The sequence below is a fragment of the Tachysurus fulvidraco genome, chromosome 17 (assembly GCF_022655615.1).
Source record: "Tachysurus fulvidraco isolate hzauxx_2018 chromosome 17, HZAU_PFXX_2.0, whole genome shotgun sequence".
Classification (NCBI taxonomy): Eukaryota; Metazoa; Chordata; class Actinopteri; order Siluriformes; family Bagridae; genus Tachysurus; species Tachysurus fulvidraco.
Window position 1 is genome coordinate 7,837,965 of NC_062534.1, and position 16,426 is coordinate 7,854,390.

The 16,426-nt window shown below is 36.1% G+C and overlaps 1 protein-coding gene across 3 annotated transcripts; it reads left to right on the forward strand.

The window, feature by feature from the left end:
• The first annotated feature begins 44 nt into the window (after positions 1–44).
• Positions 45–16,199, forward strand: znf185 (zinc finger protein 185 with LIM domain). 3 transcript variants are annotated; one of them, XM_027154571.2, is made up of 34 exons: positions 48–278; positions 1,316–1,366; positions 1,741–1,861; positions 1,994–2,098; positions 2,243–2,269; positions 2,358–2,414; positions 2,770–2,817; positions 2,966–3,046; positions 3,184–3,264; positions 3,475–3,534; positions 3,637–3,696; positions 3,791–3,889; positions 4,009–4,062; positions 4,467–4,529; positions 4,835–4,936; positions 5,048–5,149; positions 8,004–8,075; positions 8,319–8,375; positions 9,519–9,602; positions 9,748–9,822; positions 10,464–10,526; positions 11,268–11,351; positions 11,446–11,520; positions 11,957–12,007; positions 12,105–12,140; positions 12,329–12,373; positions 12,655–12,723; positions 13,155–13,187; positions 14,182–14,229; positions 14,321–14,389; positions 14,801–14,851; positions 14,988–15,038; positions 15,296–15,401; positions 15,711–16,199. In XM_027154571.2, the coding sequence occupies exons 2-34, from the start codon at positions 1,357–1,359 to the stop codon at positions 15,807–15,809; spliced, it is 2,238 nt and encodes a 745-aa protein (XP_027010372.2). In that variant the 5' UTR covers positions 48–278; positions 1,316–1,356; the 3' UTR covers positions 15,810–16,199. The 3 variants fall into 3 exon arrangements, with proteins under 3 accessions (XP_047658001.1, XP_027010373.2, XP_027010372.2); XM_047802045.1 differs by lacking the exon at positions 14,988–15,038 and having other exon boundaries at positions 45–278; XM_027154572.2 differs by lacking the exon at positions 5,048–5,149 and having other exon boundaries at positions 46–278.
• The last annotated feature ends 227 nt before the right edge of the window (positions 16,200–16,426 follow it).

The following is a 16,426-nucleotide window of genomic DNA, read 5'->3' on the forward strand; positions in this document are numbered from 1 at the left end:
AGTATGCACACACATACACACCCAGACTTGGTGTGTGCGGCTACTAAAACTGGCTGGGCTTGTCCGTCGTGTCAACGCCCGGATCTACTCTCTCTCCAAGAGACAGCTGTCAAACCTCCCTCAGTGTGTGTGTTTGTGTGTGTACTGACACAGAGCAGATAGTCCTGCTGTTAACTGCCTTGAACCATTTATCAAGAGCGGCGATTACGTGTCACTGAGACAGAGTGAGGCATACTTCACCAGTTTTCACCAGTTTTGGATGTGTTTTCTAAGATAAGGTAGGTTTGTATATATAAGTGTGTGTGTGTGTGTGTGAGTGAGAGTGAGTGTGAATATTTCTTATTGTCACAAGGTTTATCTTTGTTCAAGTGGTAGAGCTAAAACAGTGTAAATATTATTTACATTTTAGAGTTAAATATATGAGACAATCTGAGTTAACACTTTCACCTTCTTCACAGGGGCAAACGTATACACACACACACACACACACACACACACACACACACACACACACACACACAAAACTCATTTAAACACGTTTGTCATTTGACTGATTGTTTCTGTGTGGCTTTATAAAACCATTAACCATTTTTTTTTTATCATTTTCCTGTGACTCCATCTTGTTTGATTAATGCCAGCATGATGAATGCACTTTCACATCTGTTACCTGAGTGTGTTTTATGTCACAATGTTTGAACTTCCACCGCTGTTTACTGCACAGATCATTTTTCCAGAAGTCTATGGATAACTTGGACTGCTGATGGGGGTGAAACTCAGTGATTTATGGTTGTTATTTAACCATCATTGCAGACACTAGTGCAGACTTTAATAAACAAAGAGCTAATTAACAAGCCTTTAATGAGCATGTGGTGAAGGAAGTAATCCCCTCGAATAAGCAGTTCTCTGACTCTAGAGAATATGAAGATATATGTTCTGTTTATGTAAACGCAAAAAATTTTTTTTACCAGAGCATTTATCATATTAAACAAGAGCTTAATCTAGAAAATAGGTGAATTTACTATCATTAAAATACAACTGGGCCAAAATTTAATTACCTCTCATAAACAGAACCCTACTGTAGTCTGTTCCTTAAAATATGTGCGAGAGTGTGTGTGTGCTGAGAAAGTGGAGAGACAGGCTCGATGACATGGTGAAACGATGACTCAGGAATTCTGAACAACATTTCCATCCATACATAAACTCATTATTTTATCAAATTATGATCTTGATTATTTTTAACAGTACAGAATAACCTGTTGTACATTGGATCTCATTTGTACATATCAACACATCAGGTATTTTTTTTCTCACCCAGGCTTGACCAAAGCAGAAATTTGGAAGTAAGAAGCTAAAACCATGTCTACTGGTGAGCTGCGCAGATTTCTATCCCTCTCACAGGTTATGTGCATGCAATTTAGAGATACACTTCATTAAAACCAAACCCGGAATACTGATGACTAATGTGAAAGTAATTCATTTTGTATGCATGAATACCTGTGCTGCTGTTTTATCCTTTATTTAAACGTGTACTACGTGAAACCAGACTGCACTCACACACAAAACCTGTTTTGTAACATATCTCACAATAGTAATAAGCCAATACACACATGCATAATACGCATAAAAATTTCCACATAGTTATAATGCTTTCCTTATATTAGGGACGTAATCTCTGTACATTTGTTTATATATACTGTATATGTATATTTCTTGTGTGTGTGTGTGTGTGTGTGTGTGTAGCGGGGGACAGACAATCTGTTATTCGCACCACAAAGGTTCGTACTGCACTGAAAGGAGACAACAGCTGGATCCAACGGTACAATCAATCTGGACTAGAGGAAGAGGATGATGAAAAGCCATGGTGTGTATGTGTGTGTGTGTGTGTGTGTGTGTGTGTGTGTGTGTGTGTGTGTGTGTGTGTGTGAGAGAGAGAGAGAGAGATTTGTCTTCATAAAAATATATTATTCATGCATTCCCAATCTATTAAAAAAAGGATTGCAGAGGTGCGCGCCAGTCGTCTTAACAGCGACTTCAGTGACCCTGTAGCTGATGACACACCTCCTAAACAAGACCCTCAACCATCATCGGGTACCGACAGGTGAGAACCCTCACTTTAGATTTAGGCATATTATTTGCATATTTAAGGGCGCTACAGAATGCCCAGCCTGTGACGTAAGATTTTTTTTTTCTAATCTGTGACATCTAAGTGACATTTAATGTCATGATTTCATCTTTTTAACAGTTCTAAAACATCTGGATACCGGATCAGGTAAGTCAGGACTTACATAAGTTGATTATATCCTGCTAATATATATTTGACAAAAGGCTTTGCGTTGTGAACCACATTTGTTTTGCAGGGGTGTTTTCACGAAGACTGACACCAAGCCAGCTACACAGTCCACTAACGGCTACATGTACGCAAACTCCTTGTCAAGATTATCACTTCTAGTACTGCTTCTAGTAGTATTCTAGTACTGTTACAGTGCAAAAGACTTAGACACCCTGATTTAGTTTTAATGCAAAATTTGTAGTAAAATAATTTTTTGGTGACTTCTGCATTATTGAGTCAGTATACAAACTTTAGAAATGTCATTATCTTGAAGGCTTCTGTGCATATACCTAAGGCTTTTGAACTGTAGATTAATTCTAAAAGAGGAAAAGTGTTGAGCTAAATAAAAAATAACATATTTAAATGGTTATTTATGGAACATTGCTGTAATACATGATTGGATCATCACAATTTTTTTTTACTTTTCTTACTTTTTTCAGTGGAACATCTGGCTTTGACAAAAAGGCCTCTGACGGATACAAGAAAATGTAAGCGCTTGATGTGGAAATTCATTAATTGATGCAGATGAAGGATTGGGGATTTGTGATTCAAATGCAAACTATGGAGCTTCAGGCATATTGCAAATGAAGCATTTGTGCTTGTTTTTGTAAACGGCTCTTCTCGTGTCATTCTCAGAGCTACTCACACTGTTCGCTCGAGTGTGGAGAAAACAGAGCCATCTGAGCCACCGCTCAGTTCAGAAGAACAGGAGAGGAGGTGAGACGAGCTCCATACCGGACGTGCAGCTTTTTCCAACCAGACCTCTTTGTTCACTTTGGTCCTCCTCATAAAAGGAGGCATGAACCTTACTGTCTGATGTCATTCTACTCCTTTGTGTGTGTGTGTGTGTACAGGACGGAGGCAGCCAGCAAAATACTAGACAGCTCAGCAAGAAGGCAGAGATCGTATGTGCTCTCAGCTGCAAAGAAATATGAGTATGTTTTGATCCAATGTTTTGGGCCGTTTCTTTTAAAAGTAATATGTTCCTCAGGTGCCATTAATTTTCACAGTACCTCCTCATTCGGACGTATAATTCACAGTACCTCCTCATTCGGACGTATAATTCATGAACAAATGTGGGTTAGAGATTCATACTTCATACCTTATATCATTCTTGTTTTTAAGTGAATTTCTATCACTTTCAGGTTCACTCCTGGGAATAATGACAACTCTGCCTCGCCAGCCACAGCTTTTATTGCTAAAAGGTACAAAGTATATTCTGTGGTTAAGACACATGAAAGAAAAGCATGCTGTTCTTTGTCACTAATGACTTGTTTTGTGTGTGTTTGTGTGTGTGTGTGTTGTAGGGTAGTTATCAGTGATGATGATGACACTGGCTCCACCCCGGTATCTCCTCCTAAACACAGGTAAACCTATCCACTTTATTCAATGCTCCCAAAACAAACCAAACAGCTTCTTTTTGTTAAACTTCACTGAAACTTTGCCTTCGTCAACCAACAGCGTGGAAATGAGCGTCGATGAGCCGAATCCATCAGACTCCTCGGCTATAAAACCTGAAAAGAAACCAACAGTCAAAACAGAGTCCACACCTAAACAAAGGTTTATTATAAGTATTAGTAATATTAAAGGAGGAGTAGATAAAATAACGATTTATATTTACCCTGTGATCTGTTTCCATGGTGATCATATGTAATTTTTTTTTTAATATGTTTTTGTAGTAACACCCTCAATGCTCTCTCAGACACCCTTCTGTCCACCCCAGAATCCACCAGGTACCAAAGTACTATCTGCAATTCTGAAAAACCAACAAAGTCTGTGTTCCATTACTGTATTAACGCACTATTGCCTACTTCTGATGATGACAAGTGAAAAGGAACAGACAGCATTCCTTTTGAAAAGGAAAGTTAATCAAATTGTAATATATGCTGAGTCCTGCTGTCATTACTCTCATGTTGAATCTCTTGGGTCACCAAGGGACCATCAATCTAAGTTGCTTTGAATGAATAAGACAGAGGAAGTGAAAGTGAGTTAAATGCCATACTGGAACACAGAAAGAAAATATGAACAATTTTATAGACCTTTTTTTTTTAAATGAATTGTTTCAGGTTAAACCTTAAAAAACAAAAATGTGTCATGTATCTCTCATATGTATTACTTGTCTCTCTCTTGTTCTCAGCAAGAAGCAAGTAACATCTCCTGTTCCAGAGACTCAGAAACCCAAGCCCAGTTCTACAACAAGGTATTTATCTTAATTTAGACGAAGAGCTTATTATTATTACTGTTCTTTCATAATAATTATTAATATATTTTATTATATTAATAATAAAAGAGATAATGTTGCTCTTTTATAATAATTAAAACCACAGACTGAAGGAAAATATAGAAATGATACCAAATCACTTAAACTGTACTGAGATTGAGAAAATAATCTTACCATTTAGTTAAATGTTACTTTAAACCTTTGGATTATAATAGATTGTTGGATGCATATATATTCCTTTAATATGTAAGAATGTCTTTTATTACTTTCTTCCTTTGAAACAGTGTGAAAGAGACAATTACTCAGGTCCCATCAGTTGCTCCAGTTCCTACTTTAAAGAACTCTGCAACAACTGAACCCAAGACAAATCCAGCTCCTAAACCAAGGTACATTCAATTCATTTAGATTATTGATAGGTGAGAAATGAGATTGTTGGATGCATATATATTACTTTAAGATGTCAGAATATCTTTCAATACTTTCTTCCTTTGAAACAGTGTGAAAGAGACAATAACTCAGGTGCCATCAGTTGCTCCAGTTCCTACTTTAAAGAACTCTGCAACAACTGAACCCAAGACAAATCCAGCTCCTAAACCAAGGTACTGTACATTCAATTCATTTAGATTATTGATAGGTGAGAAATGAACAGAGAAAGAAACACAAACTTTCAGACCATGAGATGTCAGAAATGTTTTTTGATTGACACAGATGCCACATGTTTTTCACTGAACTGGAGGCCTGAACAGCGTTCTTCCTGAATGTACTGTATTTCTTCACTCGATGATGCTAATGAGCAAGACCTATTGTCTAGACGTGTTGTGTTTGGTTGAGTTGGTTATCTTCATCCTTATCAAACCATTCAGTGAGTCCTTGTAACCTGTGAAGGAGTGCAGGGTTATCCTTGAGCACACTACAGCCGTAAGGATAGACAAGTTTCATTATAGCTGGATCTGTGTGAAGAAATTAAGCACATTTTGCAGAAACTCTTCTGTTAAGTGAACAGACCATGCCAGCGAAATAGACACACCACATAGCAAAACTGTCTTTGTCACTATTTTGTGGATGTGCAGATGGGATGCAAGGGGGTCTTCCGCCTTGGGATTTTTGCCTCGCGACCTCTGGGGTGGGGGCTTTGATTTCTGCCTCTATCCTGCACGATTATCTTATCCCTCTGCTATGGGGGTTTCTCCTTGTATTTTGGTTTTCTGCCCCAGTCCAAAGGCATGCATGGTGGACTGATTAGCATCCCTAAATTGACTGTAGTATATCCCTAAACTTATTTTTGACTCTTTTTAACTATTTTTAACGGAAATTCCAGAAAATCAGCATTTGCATTTGTCACAATCAGTGACTCTAAGAAAGTCAGCACATTGTTCAATTGTAAGTCTTTTATTTATGAAGTAATATTTTTATCTCCAAATATTAATCTTCAAAATATTATGTCACCTTCATAGGAAAAATAGCATCGTATTTCATTGAGATTTATTTTAATTCATGTATTAAATAAATGTGTAAATACCTACTCTCATAGTAATCTGACATGCCAGAAGATTCATTAAACAATCAGCGACAAATAGTTGTAGAATCTCTGTTATGAATGTCATCCATGACTGCATATCTACACCAATAGTGGGAAAGTGTCCCACTTTCTGGAATGCTGTCTGTTCTTCTTTAACACCACCGAACCAGTCGTGCCAGCTGTTCCACCTGTAAAGGAAGTCTCATCCGCAAAGCTTTTAACCAAATGCAAACCAGAGGCCACTCCTAGACTGAGGTTTAAGAGATTTATACTATGAAAGTTCATTATCAAGCAAGTGTAAATACATATTAAGTAGATTGTCACAGTTTTTGATTAGTTGTTATAATATGACTAACCTGATTTTACTGGGCAGATAGTTACAAGGCATTTACAAGTTAACTCATGATTATGAGATGGGAAAACATAAAATTTTGACAAGACAACAACAACAACAAAACAGTATAGTAATGGAATTGAAGTACCATTTCCACACTCCCGGTATGCCTTACTTGCACAAGGCCTTCCACTGCATTTTGAAGGTATATTCTGTCTCCATGCCCCTTGTGCTTCATTAAGGCTTTCTACTTTGAATATAAGGTACCCATATCCCTTGTGCAGCTACTACACAAAGCTAACACACTGCGCACGTCAGTAAAGCCTCTTCCTCATATTTACTAAATGTAAACAAGGATAAAGTAAATTATGAACAAGTGAAAAATATAACTTTTAATTTTAAATGAAATAATTGATAAAACAGAGCCTAAGTTTAAGAATGTCAGCTGTTTTCGGGTATAGAATTTTAGAGCCGAGTAAGCTAAAATGTTGATCTATTATGTTAAGATCTTCTTAATGTCACTGTCGCAGTGTTTAACTTTTTAAGAAGTGGAAAATATCAATAAACCAGTCCATGAAATAGGATTTGAAGTACACAGGTATCATTAAACAGAATTTCTCATTAATAACTGTAAATAAGTAATGGATTACGGTTTCCCAGGAAGACTGGTCAAACTGCCAAGCAGCTAAATTCTCAGTGCTGCTAAATTCTCAAATGTGATTGGTTGATTCAGAAAATGTTGATTCATTTTGAAAATAGCTTTGAAAATTGTTTTTACCAGCTTTAAATGAATACATTATTGTTTGTTTAGAAACACCATATTCGAGGACTTGTATGATATATGCGGCACATGAACTAAATTAAAAAAAATTGTGACACAAATTTGAAGTAGTCTCCAGTGTCAGCACTTTGTAACAGTCCAAGTCAAAGCTGTAATTTCAAGTTTCTGACATAGGATGCTTAGAGAGAGAGAAAATGGCTGGCATGGCAATGACTTTTAAGAGCTGCTATAATGTAAATAGTAACAGGAAATGGGCACAAACCTGTTTTGTGAGTGTTTCACAACACTGACTGGAGCTATAACATATGTACAATGTGTTGTGAAATAAATAAAACATGTTAGCATCTCAAAGAGCATTTTATATATTCACCATGGATTATTGTTATTTGTGGATGTGACGTACTATTTCCTTATTATTATTGAATTTTTATCTATCTATCTATCTATCTATCTATCTATCTATCTATCTATCTATCTATCTATCTATCTATCTATCTATCTATCTATCTATCTATCTATCTGTCTGTCTGTCTGTCTGTCTGTCTGTCTGTCTGTCTGTCTGTCTGTCTGTCTGTCTGTCTGTCTGTCAGGCATTCTTGTTGAGATTTATATTTATTTCTAATTTTTGTGACATTAAGAACGGAATGAACCTGTTTATTGTATTTGACAGTCGCAGCATGTGTTAGGAGAATTTGTGTGGAGAATCAGATTAAAACTGATCTGCTAAGAGATTCACATTAATGAACTGATTAAAAAAACAGCTGACTTGATAATAATTTACTCACAATATCCTCTGTCTCTCTTTGTGTCTTTATTCAGTACTGACCAAAAGCCAGTCAAGACCACCAGCAGCACTTTGAATGATAAAGATCTTTTGGATCTGACTGGGAGGTCAGTGTGCCTTTTTTTTAATGATGGTGCTAAATTTTTATAGACTGCCACTTCCACAGCTACTAAGTAAGATGGTTGAGCCACAAGAGGGTGGTCTAGCTCTATTAATGATCTGATCGGTGACAGGCTGCAGTTCTCTTTCAATTGCAGACCTATTAGCGTTCCCTATAACCACTTTGGCTTTTGTTATCAATGGGCATATTAATGTTATCTTACATATTAATGTTCTCTTTTCACTTTAAGCACTCCACAGAAAATAGTGGACCCCTTTCCAACCTCCACTGACCTGCTGGCAGGAGAGTAAGAGGCTTTTTTTTTAAAAACTACATTTCTGTTAAACCATATAATGTGTTTTATTTAAAAATCTGTAGCAGTCTGGGAAAAAACCCACACTCAGTAAAATTTGAAGATTTTCTTCAATATATGATTATGGAACCCTGACTCTTTCCTGTTTCCATTCTGCATGTATCTCATTCACAGGCAAAGGTCTATCATTTTTAAAATTCTAGAAATATTACCCTTGAAAGCGAAAAGGAAGCAGAGCAGATTTTTCTGGCTTAAGTCCAATTCAATTTGGCCTATATATATATCCAAAAACTTGATCAAAGCCTGGTATTCACTGTGTGAGGAATTCACCCTTATTGTAGGATACAAGGTTTAAGACACTTTAAGATTTCTTCATGTTCGTTGTGTTGCCAAAAGTTTGTGGACACCTGACCATCACAATATTCTGTGATGGTTGAAAATCCCATTAAACATTTAGTTCCCTTATGCTGCTACAATATCATCTACTCTTCTGGGAAGGCTTTCCACTATATTGTGCAGTCTGGCTGTAGTGATTTGTGTTCATTCAGTCACACGAGCATTAGTAAAGTTTAGTGATGTTGGGTGAGGAGGTCTGGGGGTGCATTCAATGTTCCAGTTCATCCCAAAAGTCTTCAGTGGGGTTTAGGTCAGGACTCGGGGTTTTCCACGAAAACCTGGGAAAACCCTGACTTCATGGATCTCGCTATGTTCAGAAGAGCATTGTCATGCTGGAACTGATTTGGGAATCATAGTTCCAGTGAAGAAAATCTTTATACTACAGCATACAAAGCCATTCTAGAAAATTGTGTGCTTCTAACTATGTGGCAAAAGGCTGAGGAAGAACCACACAGGGGTGTGGAGGTCAAGTGAGCATACAGAGCATGTTATAGACAGAAAAACAGCCTAGACTTCTTTTTGTGGCATGTGACATGCAGTAAGCTCTGTAGCAATGATTGTAAATTTGGACAGGCTTGTCCAGCCCAGCTCTGCCCCAGCCCCAAAAACACACCTGGCACTAGTATTACTCACGATTATGCGAAATGCCTTGAATTGGGACAGACCATCAAAGTGGGCATTTATGAATAGTTTTAAGATATCATTACCTAAAATTCTGAGGTGAATCATTTATTTCTGCAGCTCTCTACCCAAAACAGAGAAGGCTAAAGTGTCTCTGGATCTGCTTGCGGTTGATATTATCCCTATTGACACCAACACTGACAGGTAAGCAGGAATCTTTATGTTAATTTTTTTTGTCTTATTCAATGTATTTATCCAATATGCTGGAGGATTAACAGGAGTATAAAAGTTATATATGTCAGTGTTATATATGTCACTGATCTACTCATCTCTCTGATCTCCTTCTCAGACTAAGCACTGATAAAACAAGTACCAGAATTGAGAAAACTCAGACTGTGGTTCAGACCAAGAAGGATGTAAAGAGGTACAGCAACTCTTTGATTTCTTTTTTTTATACATTCAAATGCTTACACAACATCTGGCACATATTCAGTGTGAATTATAGACGTGCTTTATAGTCTCCTTCAAAAAACACATCCTTGTGCATCCTCAAGAATATTAGTTAGACAGGAGAACATGCAGTGGGTCAATCAAGATAATCTTTTTTTCACTGGAGCTCAATGTAGCATTTAGAGATGTTTTCATTGAAGACTCATTTCAGTGACTCACCTATTTAGATACCAAGAAGATGTTCAACCCATTAACTGAGTATGAGTATAGCATAGAGTCTTGACACATGTCTACCTTGTATCCCAAAGAATGGTGGGAGAATGGTAAGTGGTGTAATGTGTTGCAGGAACAACAAACTTACTAAACAAATTGTGCTAATATGTCTTTTTTTTCAAATAGTAAATGCTTAGAAATTATCTACTAATAAAACAAAACTATTTTAAACTTATATTGAAATATTGCACTAGAGCTCTGTTAATGCTCTGACAGGAGTGAAGGGCTGATGTATCATTAGCGCGGACACACTAGTGTTTCTTTTATCCACGTTGCCATGTGTTGTTATATTGTGTATAATCGTGTATATTAATATTCTTACTTCCTTTTTTTCACTATAAGCACTCTACAGACGTCTGTGGACCCCATTCCCCCCACTACCACCACCGACCTGCTGACAGGAGGGTGAGAGACTTCACTATTGAAATCCACTACTTTCATATTACCCCATCTCTCCATTGCTTTTTGTAGCAATATCACTTATAGCGTTATAAAAAGAGTGAATAGGTGTAACAGCTTGGGAAATAGTGCAATATTGACTACGTATTTTTATGAAAACTATTTTTATGAAATCTTTCATGTTTCTCTTTTGTATGTCTCTCAACCACCTTTACATTTCTAGCTTTGTATGCATCATATGTCAGAATAAGTACTAGTAATAAGCACACTAATGCTTATGTGAAGATTTCAGTGAATCATGGATGTTACTCTGACATGCTCTGCACGTGTAATTCAAACACGTGAAAACATTCATCATGTAGGCAATAACACTTAGTCAATCCTTCTTCCTTCAAATTGATAAGACGTTGAGTATGATTATGATAGTTTGTGTCTAGAAAAACATGATTCATAAAATGGACTCATGAATTTATTATAGCACTACTATAATCATGTATTATTATACCACATAAGCCGACTTGCTGTATCAGGAAAGCCTTAGAGTATCTCATCACTGACTGTAGCCTTTTGCTATCCAATTCATTTGCCAAACTTGATGCTCTCAGGTGTCCAAAGACTTTGAAAGAGTGCTGTATAAGAAATGGTTTCACTTCAATATGCAGTACTGTATGTATAATAGATGCACAATAAACATATCTACTGTTGTGTAACTTGATGATCTGAGCATGTTACTGGTTCTTTCCTCAGTTCTTTAGCTCAAACACAGAAGACTAGTGAATCTCTGAACCTGCTGACTTATGATGTCATCCCCATTGACAACAACAAGGACAAGTGAGCATTTACTATTTGGGTTTGATACATACTACAAGCTAAAAAAAACGAGTACTTTTAGGTCATCTTAGCATTTTTCTCATCTTCCTTTTAGACTCAGCAAGGACAAAACACAGAGCAAAGTGAAGACAGTGACAACTGTGGCCCAGACAAAGACGACGGAGAAGGGGTAAAGCATCATTCTCTCTTCTCCGTGATTTAATTATAGTTTTGCAAAATTGTGTGCAGTGAACAAACACGAGCTCTCGATACAAAAGAATGAGCTAGAATTTAGTGTTCTTTGAATATATGTCATTTTTAAGCAGGTTTTCACTTAAAAGGATGCATATTGTTTTAGATTTAGATATTTTTCTATATCCAGAAAAAATTTAAATGATTTCTATTACTGTTATTACATGCTTCACTAAGAAATATGTAGCGAGATCAGAATAGATCCAGAGCAGAATAGTACATGTGAGTGTTCACTAGAGGCAGCAGAACACGCTCAGACTCCACCTCATCATCAGACTAGTAGAGTCCCTTTTAACAATCACATCAGAATTTAATTTGCATGTGTTTTCTCGCCTTTCAAAGTGAAATCAGTGTGAAATTGTTTTTTTTTTCAGCTCTACTGATCTATTCGATCCGATTCCGATAGTGAAAGAGTCCACAAAGAGGTAATGATTTGGGTTTAAAGGTGACAACGGAGGCAATCATCTGTGTACACATCACACCTATTACAAATGCAACACCTTCTCTCTCTTTCTCTGGCAGCCCCGTAGAGCTCTTTGATCCTCTTCTGTCCGGCAGGTACGTGTACAGACAGAATGACTGAACATGCTGCTGAATAATGATGTTTCCATTAAAACCATAACAGTGCAATTCCATAACAGTGCAAATGTTCTCATTATACTCACCAGTGTCTTTTTTTCAAGAAACAGTTACAAATAAATGACTATTTTAGGATTACTATTTGAACTTTGAACTCTATCTTTCAGCAATACCGAACAAAAGCAGACCGTTTCGGTCACATTCGAGCAGAAGTGAGTCAGCTCTGTTTCTTTTCCAATTTCTTTCTCTTGCCTCAACATTCTGCAATAGTCACTGTGTGTATTATTAATGACCACACTTGGCTTGCTGACCTAGAACTGATTGTGTGCTGGTGCTATCATAAAAATAGCCAGTCTAGACTTCACCAAAAGGCCTCTACTGTTTGCTGCATGTCAAGTTACTGCTTCACAGACATCACCGATTTCCTTTCAGTTTGTACTTGAAAGGCATGGAAGTCTTTTTTGACAATGTTATTCATGCCTTCTACAACTAGGTCCTCTAAATCTAGCTCGCCATGGGACAAATGGGCAGTTCCCACTATAGACTCCACAATAGAGGACAGGTAAACAGCACAGATTTACATTCTTAAAGTTCAGTGGTATTGCCAAATTTATTATTTTATTTACTGGAATTGCATTTACTTACGTTTACTAGCAGACCACATGATACAGGTCTTAAAGGAGGTGTTTAGTCTCGTTTTTAGAGCTATCTACTGCTTACAAGGTGAATTGTAATTGCAGTGAAAACAGTGTCATCTTTCTCCATCTAAAGTCACCATTTATGTTGAAACTGTATAAGCAGGACTGATTGCTTTTTAAGCAAGATAAAAAAAAAAAAAAAAAATATATATATATATATATATATATATATATATATATATCCTATTATATATTTGTTATTTGTTTGTTTATTTATAAACCATTATATCATTTTTATCAACCATTATAGCATTTTTATTTCATGTCTTTTTATGTTTTACTGTATTCCTCACAGTGAGCCCGAGCCTGACCCAGAACCAACTGATATGTAAGTACGAGCAACACTATTAACAATAGTAAATGGATTTGGTCTCTACAAAGATCTTTTACAATATCCTTATATGACAGCCTAAAAAAGTCCGATTTCGACTGTCCATGTAAGCTTATTATTAAATATACACACTCACTGACCACAAAGCTGTGTGTAAACTCGAAAGGCCATTGTGCATGAAGATCTTAGTAGTTCAGCGGTTTTGAAAATACTCAAACCAGTCCATGCTAACCATGTAAAAGCAGCTATGGCACGGTTAAAGTTACCGAGATCGTATTTTTCCCCATTCTGATGATGTCCATGATTTTATGCATTGTACTGGGCTTTGTACAGTGGATGGTGAGCATATCATTAAATAATTTGCATTAAATGATTATCATTAAAAAAACCTTTATATTTTATTCCATGTAAAAATAAGTTTTTCTTGGACTGCTTAGTTTTTCTCTTATTATTTTAAAAGTGTGTTATATTTTTGTTTTCATTTTTTCCTTTATTTTATACTCAAATAGAAATGTTTCTAAGTAACACAGTAACATTTTTAATGCAGCTTCAAGAACAACTGATATTTCTATGACAATATAATGTGTTCACCAGAATCTTTCATACTTTAATATGACAGTAATTGTGAATCTCATGGTCATGTTGATCATTTTCTTCATATTCCAATTCCATGAATGATTAACAAAGTGATTAAACACTTCCTGATTATACACTGATTAAGAACTTCACTTACATGGTCACATTCATATAGCCGAGCTAAATCCTGACATTCAGAAATAAAGACTGCTGTAATAAAGTCGTTACAAAGCCAAACGTTTGCGAGTGTTTTCACATTCATGCAGGAATCATCTTACTATTTCCTTTTGTTCCTTGATAGACCAAGTACAAATTAAAACCATAATATCACATCAGCAAATCAGTATAAAGTGGAACGCAATCCACATAGAACATAAATATTACTATTTATTTTGTATCTTATTTATTTTTACAGACATTCAGCCAGACCAGAAGAAAAGGAGCTGTATACTGAAGCTAAAAAGTATGTATTTGCATGACAGAATTGTGAATTCTTATAAATAAATAGGCCTATGTGATTATTCTCCAATTATTTTATTTCTCCTCCTTTCCAGGAATTTAGTCTACATCAAATCATATTTGAACTCTGAGCCCTATGGGTATGGCACTAGCAGATACGACAAGTGAGATACTTCTTTATATACTTTTCTTGTAAAATGAATCATAAAAAAAATAAAATGCTTTATAGACAGTTTTATGTGTGGGTAAAAAACTTTTTTTAGCACTATTCCACATTTAATGAAAATTTCACAGATCATATCCTAACTAATTATAACAAACCCCCTGAAACTGCTATTCTATGACTAGCGACATTACAAAGCTATAATAAAGCTTTCTGTGGCTTTTTAAGTTCTCCCAAGAGACTGTAGGAATAAAGCAGGCAAATGTATTACTGCACTAATCATAGGAGCACAAAGCAATTGTAGTGACAGCTATGTTCATTACATTACTTAATGCAATGAACTGAGCTGTATAACGATGTAGGAATAAAACACATGTATGGAAAAGGCCAAGCTCTGTGTTTTTGTCCACAGTGACTATGTGACCTCGAGCTCCAGCACTTATGCATACAGCAGCCCCTCCAGGTAACTGTATATTAATAGTTATCAGTCTAACGCCATGTTTACAATGGCAACAGGAGTATTATGTTATGGTAAAGTCTCTCAGGATTGATTCTATGAGTCATTTATGAAAGGCCAAACTCTGTGTTTTTGTCCACAGTGACTATGTGACCTCGAGCTCCAGCACTTACGCCTACAGCAGTCCCTCCAGGTAACTGTATATTAATAGTTATCAGTCTAATGCTGATAACTGACCTTACCATGTTATGGTAAAGTCTCTCAGGAGTCTTAGAGTCGGTGAAACGGTTCTCTGTGTGTAATATGAGCGTTCCACTCAGAATCTACTGCTTTGTTATGAAACACTTCTTTGTTACCTAAATAGCAGCAAAGCAGCTGTTACTGCTAATTCCATGTGAACTACCATGGTGTGATTTTTATATTTCTAATCTTTTTTTTTTTTTGGTTCAGCACTGCAAATATGACTGCCTGCACGTACTGTGGTAGTCTCGTGGGAAATGATTCCAAGATCACAATTGACCACCTCAACATCTCCTGCCACCCTGAGTGCTTCAAGGTAAATTCTAGTCTATACACATACTATATATATATATATATATATATATATATATATATATATATATATATATATATATACACACTCTGTCTGTCTGTCTGTCTATAGTATGCTATACTATGCTATGCTATACTATACTATACTATACTATGCTGCTCACCAAACAGTTTCAGCATCTATGTGCTATAATAAATACATGGTCTTATTCCTATAATCATGCATAAGTACTTTTTCTTATCATGATGGTAACTATTTAAAAAAATCATGAGCTACAAGGACGATATTTTTTATCTGATTTTCCTTCCTCAGTGTGGTGTCTGCAGCAAGCCGATGGGCGATTTCATCGACAGCATGTTTTTGCACCGTGGGACGGTCCTGTGTGAGAACTGTTATTCTAATGCGAATTAAGACAAAGTTGTATTGATGTGCTCTCTGCTTGGTTACTCCGGTGAACTTTAATAACCAATGTAACTCCTGTGGCTGTTTCATTTCTTCTAAGATGATGTTTTTCTTTTTGACTCTATCAGAATGTAAGTAAATGCTGTTAGTCTTCGTTTACATTCCCAAAACTGTTCTTATACTTTTGTCATTGCTGTCATCTGATTGTGAAAACTGCCTTCAAAATCAGGATCGTGTACATGTCTTTGTGTGGGTTTTCACTTTTCCTACTTAGTACTGGCCTTACTTCATCTTTAAATTTGGAATATTACAAAAAATATGGTTTGCTTTTCTGTGCATTTTTCAGTAGATGAATAAACTTCTTAAAACTGTGAATAAATGTAGGGTTGTATAAATAAACGTGTTTGTTCGCATTTTCGATTTATGTCACAAAACATCAATCATAAAAAATAGTTTACTGAGTATATATATCTTTAATGGTTGCTCTTTATAAAGTTTAAAAAAATACAAATAAATATTATATAGAATACTGGCATCAAAATGTTTACATATGTGCATGTTTAAAAAGATAAAATATGCCTGAAAGACACAAAACAGTTTCCTATTTGACAAGAACAGCAGCTGAA